We start from the raw sequence: 14,757 nt of genomic DNA on the forward strand, positions 1-14,757 counted from the left end.
TCGTAACTGTTATCGGTTGTAATTTTTGACCCTAGATAGGAGAAATTATCAACGGTCTCAAAGTTGTATCCTATCCTATCCTTATTCTTCCTATTTCACCAGTGCGGTTTGATGTTGTTGGTTGGTTCGTCTTCGGTGCTGACGTTGCCACCATATATTTTGTCTTGCCTTCATTGATGTGCAGCCCAATATCTCGCGCCGCCTGCTCGATCTGGATGAAGGCAGTTTGTACGTGTCGGGTGGTTCTTCCCATGATGTCGATATCGTCAGGACAGGCCAGTAGTTGGGTGGGCTTAAAGAGGATCGTACCTCTTGCATTTACATCAGCATCACGGATCACTTTCTCGAGGACCAGGTTAAAGAGGACGAATGATAAGGCATCCCCTTGTGGTAGACCCTTGTTGATGTCGAATGGTCTTGAGAGTGATCCTGCTGCTTTTATCTGGCCTCGCACATTGGTCAGGATCAGCCTAGTCAGTCTTATTAGTTTCGTCGGGATACCGAATTCTCTCATGGCAGTGTACAGTTTTACCCTGGCTATGCTATCATAGGTGGCTTTAAAGTCGATTAATAGATTAATAGAAATAGGATCATGCTCCATGTAATAGCCCACATTGCTGCAAAATTTCGAGATTCTAGCATAAACTTAAGGAGGGTTTCGCAGTCAATTACTAAAAATTATTGTAATATACTGTTATTAACTTTATTTGAACAGATATGGATATAGTGGCAGCTTCTTGATTTTTTTTCAGATTTTTGGGTTGTGTAGTTTCTGAGAATGGGCCCTTGAAAGACATAATCACTTTCGACCCCCCGCGCTCCCTATCCTTCCCACAAATGTCAAAACTAATACCCCACACGACTATATTTGGTGAAAAAAACTTACACCCCCCTTTTTGCATGTATGGGGATGCCCCTTTAAATTCGACGTGGAAGGATGTGACTCACTGTACGCTTGAGCGTTTGCAGTTTCCACCTTTCCATCAAATTTGGTATCCATCGCTACAACCGTTTCCGAGCAAACTGTGTATGACAGACAGATAGACAGATCCACAAACAGACAGTAAACCGATTTTAATCAGGTTTTGTTTACACAAAACCTTAAAAACGTGGTTATCGTTGCCGCGTGGTACGTAGAAAGCCTTTCTTTTATCACGTGTTAACAGAAAAAGATGAATTGAATTTGTTAAGGACCACATAAAGAAGTCAGCAAAGTCCTGTAAAATAGTACCTTTTTCAATAAAGAACAAATTTTGTAGTCTTGGGATCAAGGGATGAAAGTTTGTCTAGAGAAAATAAGATACAGCATTAGATAAAGAAAATCTCGTAATCACTGTCAAATACGGCGGTGGTGGCGTTATGGTGTGCGGGTGTATGGCAATTAGTGGCGTAGTTAGTATAACTTTATCGAGCCAACAATAGACAAAAGAATATATTCGGATATACTTCAAGCCAATTTGACGCAAACTGCTGTAAAGTGGATCTGGAAAAGAAGAAATGATGTCATCAGAGAACTAGCCTGGAACCGTTTAACACATTACTACGGGCTAACCCTCCCGCTCCCCCGGCTTTGGAAGCCTTCAAGTCAGGGAATTCCTTTCACCAACGAGAGGGGAGGGGAGGAAGGGAGTTGTTAATTCAGGGAACCCCTTACCGTCCGATCCCTCCGCCGGTCGAGTTAAATCTTCTTCGTAATAAGAAGAGCCCGAACATAATGCACAATATGATTCCAGCTGCCATCGCTCTTCAGCATCTCTCGCACTATGTTGTCTGAAGAGAGCCCCCCTGCGTCTGCATAAAGCTGCTAGCGGAGGCCGTCCTACCTCTCGCAAGAGAAAAAGGTATGTTCAGCGTCATCCGCCACTCCATTGCAGAACACAATCAGGAGATCCCAATCCTGTGCAGGTAAGACTGAAAACCTCCACGCCTACTTAAAAGTTGGGTAAGGAAGTAATCAATCTCACCGTGCGTTCTGTTCAACCGTGGGTCTAATTTGTCAATGAGCCGCGCAGTCCACTTGCCCCTTGGCTCATTTTGCCAAGAAAGTTGCCACTCGCTAAGGGTGCGTTGACGTTCTTCACGGGCAATCACTTTTCTTAGGTTTTCGCCCTTACGGCGATAGATAGCTTTGCGCTCCTTGGCAAGGAGGAAAATGAGGATCACTCCCGCAATCACCAGTACAGCCAGTTCGGAGACGGTGCGATTAGCAGACGCCACTCGCAAAGCTCCCCGCCTCTGCACTTGAGCGAGGCGTTTACAATGCACCTCCTTGTCAAGGGGATCAGCCCATACCTCCGCACCATAGAGAAGAACGGACTGCGTTGCTCCCATGAGGAGACGTCTCCTAGTTAATATGGGGCCCCCAACATTCACCATTAGCCGACTGAAGGCCGCGACTCCAGCTGCAGCCCTGTCCGCTGCTGCTTTGATTTGCTCAGAAAAACTCATCTTTGAGTCGAGGATTAAACCAAGGTATTTAATCGCTGGTTAGGATGACTACTTTGGTTTTTTCCAGCGCAAGGTTGAAACCGTGAGCAGTCATCCATCCGCTTATCCGTCGCATCAGTATGCCAAGTCTGCTTTGCGCCTGTTCAACAGAGCGTCCGGCAACAAGTGCCGCAATGTCGTCTGCATAACCGACCAGGCGCGACTCTTCGGGCATATCGAGTCTCAGCAGACCATCGTAGGAAGCGTTCCAGAAGTTCGGCCCTAGGATGGATCCCTGTGTTACTCCCGACGTGACTTCCATCCTGCTCTGGGCCTCTAGCGTCTCATAGAGCAGGAAGCGGTCTTTCAGATAATCCCTCAATATCCGCAAGAGATAGCTTGGCACGTGAAAGGAGTTCTCTAGTGTGCCTAGCATATCTGTCCATCTTACGGAATTGAAGGCATTTCTGACATCAAGCGTTATGAGGAGCACTATCCGTCGAGATCGGCGGCTGTGTGCCCCGGCTCGATTAAACGCATCTACGACCTCCATAACAGCATCCACTGTAGATTTCCCTGTTCTAATCCCGAATTGCCTTGCGGATAAGTCCCCGGCAGCACGGATCGCTTCAGCGAGTCTACCGTATCAAGCATACACAGCGGTCGGTATGCCGACGGGAGCTCCGGGTCTCCTTTACCCTTACTGATCAACGCGAGTCTGGCCACTTTCCAGCGACAGGGAAAAATGTCCTCCTTCAAGCAGGCGTTGCAAACTTCAAGCAGCAATTCTGGCAGTTGGCGGAACACCAGTTTGTAAATTTCCGCCGGGATACCATCAGGACCTGAGAGAGATTTATCTGTACGCTAACTTTTTCTGAGTATTGTAAGTTATAATGTCACTAAGTTTGGTGAAAATCGTACTGTTTGTCACATGGTTATAGCAATTGAAAGTTGTCGCTTTTGTAGAAATTAACTGCAAACAAAAGCATTAAATATCAACATGAGAACATTGCAAATACCTATTTAAACAGTGAAGGCAAAATCTTATTTTGGATTTAAGGGAGAACGCCACAAATACAAAAGAGGGCTATACAGGGAAGTAGAGAGAAAAGCCAGGGAGATGGCGATTCCGGCGGACCAACTTAACCTATGCCCCGAGAAAGCTGCGACTCTCGGGGATCAGTTTCTTCCTATTCCCCTTCCCGGTCCGCCTGGAGGTCTAAATTTTTTTTACCAAATATTACTAATATGTGATATCAGACCAAAGATCTTGGTTAGCAGTTTATTAAACAGGTTTCACTTAATTTAATTTAAAAAGTTATGACGTTTCAATGAGGGGAGGAGTGTGTTTTAGTATGATTGTGTTAAAATTTGTTTTATCAACTATAATCCTGCTGTAGAAATTGGAAGATTCCTCCTTTTTAGTTCTGCTAAAAACTCGTACTAGCCGCTTTGTTTCGAAAAGTTATGATGCTTCAGAAAGGGTCTATTTCCATATCTTTGATGCGCTTATTGGTAAGAAAATTATCGCCGCGGTTTGGAAGATTGGTTGGAAGGAGCCCCTCCTTCCCCATTTACTCGTGCGGATCAAAATTGCGGCGGTAATTACTTTATCATAAAGCTTATTAATGATATGCAAGTATCTCTTTTATAACTTTTTAGGAAGTGGCGGCTGCTGTATTTCTTTAACGGGGCTAGAGATTTAAAAGCTTCCACTTTCTCGCACATACCCTCCTTAGTCCTGCCTTTCCGATGAAGACAAGAAAACAACGCCCTTTTGAAATACCGCGACTTTTTATCAGGGTTGCAGAGAGACGACTATCCACTTTTCTCTCCATGCTCCTCCTCCATAAAGCCATCGAAATATCTCGATTTTGATGTGGCACAACTTTTTAAGAAAAGAGTTGATGAGGGGGGCCTGACCTTCTTCCTTCCGCCTCCAGGGAGGTGGTCCAAAATTCAACTTTTACGAGTATCTTGTTTCTCATGGTAACGATATTACTTTGAGTTTACCTAACAAGACTTTAGTTTCTTCCTGGGCGTTACATTTCTGCTAAATATGCCACTATCTCTGTTCGCTCTCATCTACTACCTGAGATCTTGTGGTATTTTCCAGTCAATTAGATTAAGGTTGCCTTCCCCTTGGGGTAGGAACTGATTTTGTTGGAAATATTCATGATTAATGATTGATTTGTTTGATAATTGATTATTGTTATTACAATCTATTTATCTCTAAGTGCCATTTTTGTTTGTAGATTTCAAGCCGATTTGATTAGCGAGTTCAGAGCGGCATTTGGAGCTAGTAGAAGTAGTTGAGCTTTTTCATATTTAGGAAATGGTGTCGCATTCACGTCTATTCCCTTCAGTGTCAGTCGCTCTATTATACCATCTACATTTACATGTTTCGTTTATTTTGCCAGGAACAACCATTGATATCATTCCACAAGCGTAACATTTGGGCCGTCCAGAGGAGCGCAAATCAAGTCTACGTGGAGCATTCGTGCGGCAAATCAACCACTGTGCATGCAGACATCTCAATCACGAACTTGTCTCTGACGGAACTGAATTTCATCGTGAGCAACGGACGAACGATTGTTACATACAAAATTAGCAAGGATAGTGAACTCAGTGACACTGACAAAAGTTTGTCCATTAAATTATTGCAAAATTTCGGCGCCGAATGTTTGAGCCTGTACATCCATGATCAGAACATTATTTGTTTGACGACGAATGACGTGAAAATCTATTCGCTCGGAGGAGTCATTCTAAAAGAGATCCTGTGCAATGACAATGAGGGTAAGTTTTGTCTGACATATATGGGCATTCACACCATTAACGTGTCATCAAGTTATGGGCTTGCGATTTCGATTCGAAGCTCCACAAATCCTTCATATTCCGCATGAATGAATGCGAACAGAAATATTCGCGGTCGAGTCTGGACATTCGAAGTTACAAGCCTTGAATGAATATGTAGGATTAGGATTCCGACTAACATTTACTTTGCTGCCTTCACCCAACATTTGTATATATTTGTATGTTTCCTACACCGGCCTGTTTAAGGAATTTGCATTTTTTAACGTTAAGTATAAGACCGGCCTCAAGAAGATACTGAAAAATGCGCTCGAGATGTTCAAACAGACTCAGAGGAAGAGACGACCAAATCAGCATCCAAGCACACGAAACAAAAGTTAATGTTTCTTAGGACAGAGTGGATGCATCTCCGGAAAGGTTGCGCCGCATTGAACAGACCAAAAGTCATCCGTTTAAACTCGAATAGTCCGAAGGAGTGCATATTGCCGTTTTCGGAATGTCTTCTGGAGCTGCAGGGATTTGATGGTACACCTTGGCTAAGTCCAAGGACGTGAAAATACGGCAATTGTGCGCAAAGTCGTGGATGGGTGGTAAGCGGGAGCGGTCTGGAATGGTTTGAGTATTCAGACGTCTGCAATCGCCACATGGTCTCCATTCGCTATTGGGCTTTGGGACTATGTGTAGTGGAGAAGACCAGCAGCTTTTTGATGGTCTGCAAATACCCTGCTTTAAAAGTATATCAAATTCTTTCTGAGCAACAGCGAGCTTTTGGGGTGGAAATGGACGCACCTTCGAGAAGATAGAGGAGCCAGTAGTACGCATGTGGTGCTGTATATTATGATTAGCTGGCTGCGAGAGACTACTTTCAGTAGTTATGTTGCTGTATTTTTGAAGGAGCGCGCTAATGCAAGTGTGCGCTACTTCTTCAAAAATGTTCCCGAAGATGTGAGCGAGGCTGCGGGGTCTAGGTTGTCCAGGAACCCTGCGCCTAATATGGAAATGATGATGTCCGCTATAAAACGTTCGTCGAAGTCCCAGACTTGCGTTCACTTTGTCTGTAGCCGCAAGTATCCATGGTTGAGGAGTTTGAGATGTTCTAGGATCGACTTGTGATTCCGTGATACCGGTAGAACCGAGACGTCTGCGCCTGTGTTGATTAGGTAATGGCACTGGCTCAAAGGGTCGTCGATGGTTAGGCGGCGTGGAGTTACATTTTGGGGAGCCACGCCGGAGCTCCCAACGAGTTTAGTTTTTTGGTGCAATGAATGTGTACGGACTGTTGTAATTCTTTGAATTATCGGCGAAGTTGTGGTGGTACCAGCAAATTGCAGGACTCTTTGAGGTTCCCTACGAGCGAATACTCGGTCGTCCTTTTCGGCTGGCGGACCGTGAACGGATTCGCGACATACCTTCCGAACGTCAAGCTCCCACTGTCGCCGCTAGCTTAGAGACCGTAGTTGCGAGTGTGGCCACCGTCTGCTGATGTGGAACTAGTCCTCCGGGTTACGCCGCCAAAACGGTGACACCGAGATCGCATTGCTGCCACCAGGGTTTTTTTTTTTGGGGTAGGGTAGGTGAATGCATTTACGCACACAGTGTTGGACTCCCGATTCGGTACGTCGTCGGACTACCAACTAAACACCTCCCCATCGTCAGAGAGCTAGCCTGGAACCGTTTGTCACATTACTTCGGGCTAGCCCTCGAACTCTACCGCCTTGTGCAGCCTTCAAATTAGGGAATTCCTTTCACCAACGGGAGGGGAGAGGAGGAAGGGAACTGTCAGTTCAAGGAACCCCCTGCCATCCGGCTTCTCCACCGGTCGAGTTCTATCTTCTTAGCAACGAGAAGGGCCCGAACGTAAGGGGCAACACGGTTCCACCTGCCAGCAGTCCTCAGCATCTCTTCGACAATGTTGTCTGGAGAGAGATCCCCTGTGTTTAAATAGAGCTGCTGACGAACCCCATCCCACCTTCCACAAGAAAAAAAAGTGTGGTGGGCATCGTCCACAACTCCATTGCAAAACACACAATCCGGAGAACGCGCCTTTCCAATCTTGTGCAGCTAAGATTGAAAACCTCCATGCCCACTTAAAAATTGGGTAAGGAAATAGTCAGTCTCACTATGCTTCCGATTCAGCCACGCACCTAAGTTGCCAATGAGCCGCGCAGTCCATCTGCTTCTAGTTTCATTTTGCCAAGAGAGCTGCCACTCGTCTAGAGTGTGTTGCCGTTCTTCGCGAGCAACCACCTCCCTTGGCTCATCTCCCTTGCGATTGTATATGGCCTGACGCTCCCTAGGAAGAAGGGCAACGGGGATAACTCCCGCGATCACCATCACGGCCGGTTCAGAGACAATGCGGTACGCAGACGCCACCTGTAAAGCTCCCCGTCTCTGTACTTGCGCGAGGCGTTTACGATATACCTCCTTGTTAAGAGCGCCAGCCCACACCTTTGCGCCGTAGAGCAGGACAGACTGCGTTGAGCTCATCAGGAGACGTCGCCTACTAGACATAGGACCCCCAATGTTTGCCATTAGCCTACTTGATGCCGAAACTCCAGCCGCGGCCTTGTTTGCTGCTGCTTGGATTTGCTCAGAAAAGCTCATCTTTGAGTCAAGAGTCAACCCGAGGTACTTTACCGTTGATTTTGACTCCATTATCGACTCGCCGAACGATATGGGACGCAGGGCCGGAATTCTCTTTTTAGTCAGGATGACTACTTCGGTTTTTTCCAGTGCAAGGTTGAAACCATGAGTAGTCATCCATCCGCTTACCCGTCGCATTAATATGCCGAGTCTGCTTTGCGCCTGTTCGACAGTGCGTCCAGCAACAAGTGCTGCGACATCATCTGCGTAGCCGACCAGGCGCGACTCCTTTGGCATATCGAGTTTGAGCAGACTGTCATAGGTAGCGTTCCAGAGGTCCGGCCCTAGGATGGAACCCTGTGCCACCCTGGACGTGACCTCCATCCACCTTTGACCCTCTAGTGTTTCATAGAGCAGGGAGCGGTTCCTCAGATAGTCCCTCAAAATCCGTAAGAGATAGTTCGGCACGTTGAAGGTATTGTCTAGTGTGCCTAGAATGTCTTTCCATCTTACGGAATTACGTTTCTGACGTCAAGCGTTACGAGGGGCACCACCCGTCGAGTTCGGCGGCTATGTGCCTCTGCTCGTCGAACGGCGTCCACGGCTTGCATGACAGCATCAATTGTTGATCTCCCTGCCCTAAAACCAAACTGCCGGGGAGATAAATCTCCGGCAACGCATATCGCTTCAGCGAGTCTACTTCTGATGAGCTTTTCGAGCACTTTCCCAGCAATGTCAAGCATACACAGTGGGCGGTATGAAGACGGCAATTCGGGGTCGCCTTTCCCTTTAGGGATCAGCGCAAGCCTCGCAACTTTCCAACGAGCAGGAAAAATGCCCTCTTTCAGGCAAGCGTTGAATGCGTCGAGCAGTAGGTCTGGCCGGTGTTGGAATACCAGTTTGTATATCTCTGCTGGAATACCATCGGGTCCTGGCGCCTTCTTGTTTTTCATAGAGAGGACTGCCTGTTCCAACTCTTTTATAGAAAAAAGTGGACAGTCCTCTGTGCTCCCCGCGCCGACGTCACCATCCCATACGGGGTGGGCAGGGAAGAGTGCCCCCACAATGCGGTTCATCTACTCCGCCCTAAATGAACAGGGTTTCCGCAGAGCCCCGACTTTTCGGGTTACCAGTTTGTAACCGAGTCCTCACGGATCCCCATTTACCTCGTCGACCAGATCTTACCAGCAGCGAGCTTTGCTCTTGTTTATTGAGCTGCGGAGTCTCCTTTTGGCTGATTTGTACTCCGTCATTATGGTACATGCCTCCTCCCCGTCGCCTAGACGTTGTGTTAAGCGGCGGAGCCTGTGACACTCATTCCGGAGCTCTGCGATTTCCACTGTCCACCAATACATGGAAGGTTTGCCGCGCCTCGATGTCTTCGTGGGCATGGAGGCTCCGCAGACCGTCGTTATCAGGTTCATAACTGAATTTATGACAGTGTCAGCTGCGGCGCCACCGCCTCCAGGAGTACCCTCCAGCGTGGCCCCACCCGTTCCCAGAGTTTCGACAAACTTCCCGGTGTTCACCTTCGCGACGTTCCATGTACATGTAGAGCGCTGGGGTGGCGCACACCGAGAGTTTGTGTCCACCACTTCGAAAGCAATGTATTGGTGGTCACTTGCAGAGAAGTCTTCCAGAACTCGCCACCCGTCCACCAGCGACAGCAGCGATTCCGACGCGAAGGTTACGTCTGGAATGCTTCCTTCGCAGCCCGGGCGCCGGAGCGTTGGGGTAGATCCGGTGTTTAGAACTACCAGTCCTGTTCTCGCCGCCATTTCTAGAATTCGTTTCCCTCTGGAATCTGTGTGAGGCATGCCCCATTCAAGTGCCCTAGCATTGAAGTCACCCCTGACCAGGATCCGCCCACCCGTGCTTAAGGTAGCGTCCTCCAAAGCATGAAGCCTCCGACGAAAGTCCGGCATCGTCTTATTCGGCGTAAGATAGACACTAAAAAACGTTATCTCTGAACACCGAATCCAAACAAAGCCGTTCCCTCGGCCTTGGGCAAGAACCACCAGGAGGGGGCCGTCCCGAACCCAGATGGCAGTACCTGATATGGCTGGGTGCCATGAAACTGGGCCCTTGTTTCGGTACTGCTCACTGATGAGTACTAAATCAGCTTTGGTCTCCGCAGCGAACTGCGCTAGCAACTGGTGAGCGGTTGCGCTCCGGTGCATATTGATTTGTAGGATGCGAATCATGTTGACCGTATCCTAGCTCTTTCCAGTTCTGCTCTGAAAACTGGACACCGTCCCGATCCTGTAGTGTGCGCAATGCTCTCATCAGTCGCGCCACGGTCCCTGCATAGCTTTCCTTTTCATTGCAGGTGCTCGCTTTATGGCCTGCCTGACCGCATTTACGGCATGTTGCCCTTCTGTCAGGTCCCCTACAGACAGAATTCGTATCCTACACACTACCCAACCAATTCTTATTTTCCCGCTGTTTAGAAGCTTCCTCGTGTATTGCTCGGCAACTTCCACTACAGCGAGTTTTTGGCTTCGGGAGTTCGCGAAGGTGATACCAATCCGGACATTGGTTACCTTCGGGCATTCGCGTTTGATGGCCTCTTCTACCTCGTTCTTTTCCGTGAGGCAGTCGGATTTCCAAAGCATACGTGGGTTCCAGGCTGGAAACCAAAGCTTTTTCTCCTAGAAGCCCCTTGACTGCTTCACAGAACGTGATTTTATTTATAGTCTTCGGGCCTAGTTCGACTAAGACTCCACCACGCTTCGTTTTACGTATGGAACCCACTTCCGCTCCGTTGTCTTCGGGTTTAATTTTGTAACGGATTTCGCTGAGGACTTCCGCAAAAGTCTTGCCTTCTGTCGGCTTAATAAGCATAGCTGGCGGTCTAGTCCTCCTTCGTCTCCCCACCTTTTCTTGTGGTACTCCGTCCTTCGTGTCTGCCTTAGTTTTAGGCAGAGGTTTTTCTGATGACGAGACTTGTTGTTGTCTTTTGTTCCTCTTCCGTGTGATTAAGTCTACGAGTCAGGTACCCACGTAAAATACCGTGACGTAACTGTCAGCGAAACTGGTGCTCACTGTGGCACGACTGATTACCATAAAAAGGCACTATCACTGTCAGTAGTGACCTGCCCAGAACTGAGCGATTTAAATATCTCGAGTCATTGCTATCACTCATACGATTGCCAACCATTACGGATGTGGAAGAATCATGGAACCAAATGAAAGACACGATCCACAAAGCGGCCTCTGCAACCCTCGGGGTCACCAAGCCGGGTAAGCGGTACATCAACCGAGATACTTGGCTTTGGAATGATGATGTTGAAATGAAGGTCCGTGAAAAGAAACGCCTCTACCACAAATTTCTCGACGATAAAACGCCTGCTAATTGGCAAATTTATAAGAATGCCAACCGGGAAGCAAAGAAAGCGGTCGCTGTCACCCGAGCGAACCATTTCAAAAATCTTTACGATAAACTGGACACTCGGGATGGCGAGAGTGATCTGTGTCGACTTGCTAAAAGCCGTAATGAACGCACACAGGATATCGAACACTTCTGTTGCGTTAATGATAAGAACGGTACTTTGCTTACTGATCGTCGAGCCGCGACGGATAGATGGCGAGAATACTTCGAGCAGATTTCAACTGAAGAATTTGCTCATCCTCCACTTCCACAATCATTGCCAACATTTGGAGCAGTTCCACCAGTCAGCGCAACTGAAGTCGAGGAGGCAATAAAACAAATGAAATCGGAGAAAGCAACAGGACCTGACGACATCGCATCTGAGCTCTGGAAAGCGAAGAGTTGGGATCCAACACTGTGGCTCAGTGAATTCTTTAACCGGGTTATTCAGGAAGGAAGAACACCATCTGACTGGCAAGAAAGTACCACTGTCCCAATATGGAAAAAGAAAGGTAGCCCAGCAGAATATTCAAATTACCGTCCGATCCGGTTACTTTCCCATACCATGAAGATTTTTGAACGCGTTCTTGACAACCGTATTCGCGAAATCGTTGAAATAACGGTAAATCAAGCCGGATTTGTCAAGAACTGCGGAACTACTGACGCAATACACGCTGCGCGGTTACTCATGGAGAAACACCGTGAGAAGCATCGCCCTCTTTACATTGCCTTTCTGGATCTAGAGAAAGCGTTTGACCGTGTACCACACGAACTCATCTGGTATGCTTTACGACAACACTTCGTGCCAGAAGAACTCGTGCGCTGGGTTCAATTGCTCTACCACGATCCGAAAAGTAAAGTTCGAAGTATGGCGGGTGTATCAAAACCGTTTCGTGTCTCTGTTGGAGTTCATCAAGGAAGTGCCCTCTCACCACTCCTCTTTGTCCTTGTTATGGACACCGTCACACGGGATATCCAACGTCCAGCGCTCTACACACTGCTTTATGCCGATGATGTTTTCCTAACGTCTAATAGCAAAAATGATCTCGAGCAACTTGTTCAAAAATGGAATGATCGCCTCATGCAACACGGTCTCAGATTGAATTTAAACAAAACTGAATTTTTGACGACCGATCCCCATGAAACAGGCACAATCACTGTGAGCGGCAGTGATCTGCCCAGAACTGAGCGGTTTAAATACCTCCGGTCAACGCTATTAGCCAATGGAGAACTGCGTTATGAAATTGCTTCACGCATTAACGCAACCTGGATGAAGTGGCGTTCCACAACTGGTGTCCTTTGTGATCGACGTATCAACGAACGTCTCAAATCTAAAATTTACCGCAATGTCGTCCGTCCAGCCGCTCTCTATGGTTCTGAGTGTTGGCCGACCATAAAAGACAATGAACGGCGTCTTGCGGTAATGAAGACGAAGATGCTACGTTGGACTAGTGGCGTCACACGTTTAGATCACATCCGAAATGGGGATATCCGCGATCGTTATGGGGTTGCACCGATAGTGGAAAAGTTGCGAGAGAGGCGTCTTCGATGGTATGGTCACGCAATTCGTGCAAACGAGAATTCACTTGCCAAGATTGGTCTGAACATCGTCGTCGATGGTAAACGACCAAAAGGCAGACCTAAGCAACGGTGGCTTGATACGCTGGATGGGGATTTGAAAGCCTCGAAATTGCAGCCAGATCAGGCATTCGATAGAGCCAAATGGCGAAACCGATCACGACAAGCCGACCCCGCTTGTGAACGGGACAAAGGCTGAAGAAAAAGAAGAAGATTGCTATCAGCGAATGGAGAACTGTGTTATGAAATTGCTTCACGCATTAGCATCCACAGCTAATGTTCTTTTTGATCGACATATTAACGAACGTCTCAAATCTAAAATTTACAGCAATGTCGTCCACCCTGTCGTCGTCTGTGGTTGGGAGTGTTGGCCGACTATTAGATTGTCAGAGGGGATTTAAGATAGCATCTTTATTCCATTTAGGCCGTTATTTATATTGATTTTACCCATATGCTCTGATATTTATCAAGAGTTAGAGGGATGGGGTTTGATTAACACGCGGCCAATTTAGTTGAATATAGTTCCGGGTGGTAAGACGCACGTTTGCTTGCCCTTCCCCCACAAACTGGCTATTTGCAAATCTTTGCCTATATTGCTGCTGAGGACTTCGAGTATGATTTTTATGTGATACGGGGACAGACTTTAAGGGTTCGTTCCACTTCCAGTTGTTTCAGTTGTCTTTAAACTATCATGTTCTTGGTTAATACTGTTTGAGCACACATTTCTAGCCTTAGAATTTTTTCTGACTTGTTAACTGCTGTAGATACAGCTTTCAATGAAAAGGCAAAATAAATAAAATAAAATAATTATAATTTAAGGTTTCCATTCTCTAATGCCAATTTGATTCGAATCCAAGCAAGTCTACATTTATAATTTTGTAAGCAGTCGTACAATCGTTGATTATGCACCGTACTGAAAAAACTATCTTTTAGTGAAACCAGATCTATTTGAACTTTGAACTCCTCACACAGATATGATATCTTTCTGTCCGAAATATTGTATATCGAATTCCCTTTTCTTCTTTTCATAGGTAAACCCATTGGCTGTGACCTGAGCAATCATTACCTGACTATTTTCACAATGAACGGCTACATAAAACTTTACGATGTATCACGCCATGATCCGAAAATCCTGATTCATCCTAAATGCGGCTATGATTTATTCGAAAACTTTGGCGAGATAATAATGGCGAGGTGTAATTCGAGCGGGACACATGTAGCACTCACTATAGCCGACGAAAGTCTTACGCCCGACGGCAAACTGTACGTGTGGGATTTCGAGAAGGATAACTTGGGAACATATGATTTCCTTGTTAAATCAGATATTACTGCGGAGGACGAGGCTAGAGGAAGCTCAATTGCAAGGTAAATAAATGATTGTGATGAAGGGTTTATTCGGGTGTAAAGATATGTCGCTGTGGCGTAGTCGCGTTCGTGCGTTTCCCTTGTGTCCTGTTTTGCGGGGGACATATCGGGAAATGATTACTATTATGGTATCATATTTTAGCTAATAAGAAAGGGCACGTTAACTTTTAATGGAAATATTCCGGCGGATTTGTTAAGGCTTAACCTTCATAAGCCGGGATTTTTCTTTCTGGCTGCAATTTTTTCGGGGTTTATTATCGGTTTTCATTATAGAAAAAAGTATATGTGAGTAAACGGCCATAATATCTCCCACATGGCAGTTACTGAAACAGGGACTTAGTCCTAGTTCCACAAGTTCCTCTTCACGTTTATTTCTTTCTTACATGGATTTTATGTGTGAAAGAAAAATATGCTTTCAATTTTGACAATATTCGATTATATGATTATTTGGCAAAGCTCATAATTCAGGAAGGCTAATAAGTTTCTCTTTGTTTGTACATACAGTGGTTGGTCGTAGTCCATATTGTATTGTTACAAGAAGCTAATACTGGACCGTGAAATTAATATCTTTCCTGATGTTTTTGCGATAAAAGGATAACATGAAGAAGATTAGTTCTTATACC

General features: G+C 46.4%; 1 protein-coding gene across 1 annotated transcript in view; it reads left to right on the forward strand.

Annotated features, from left to right (window-relative positions):
* The window catches only part of LOC119658359 (intraflagellar transport protein 140 homolog), a 124,976-nt gene that overhangs the window by 47,373 nt on the left and 62,846 nt on the right, over nt 1-14,757 (forward strand). Inside the window, exons 7-8 of the mRNA XM_038065719.1 lie at nt 4,848-5,223; nt 13,801-14,134. Coding sequence (XP_037921647.1) covers nt 4,848-5,223; nt 13,801-14,134 — 710 coding nt within the window. The remainder of the gene's footprint in view (nt 1-4,847; nt 5,224-13,800; nt 14,135-14,757) is intronic.

The sequence above is a fragment of the Hermetia illucens genome, chromosome 5 (assembly GCF_905115235.1).
Source record: "Hermetia illucens chromosome 5, iHerIll2.2.curated.20191125, whole genome shotgun sequence".
In the NCBI taxonomy this organism is placed as follows: Eukaryota; Metazoa; Arthropoda; class Insecta; order Diptera; family Stratiomyidae; genus Hermetia; species Hermetia illucens.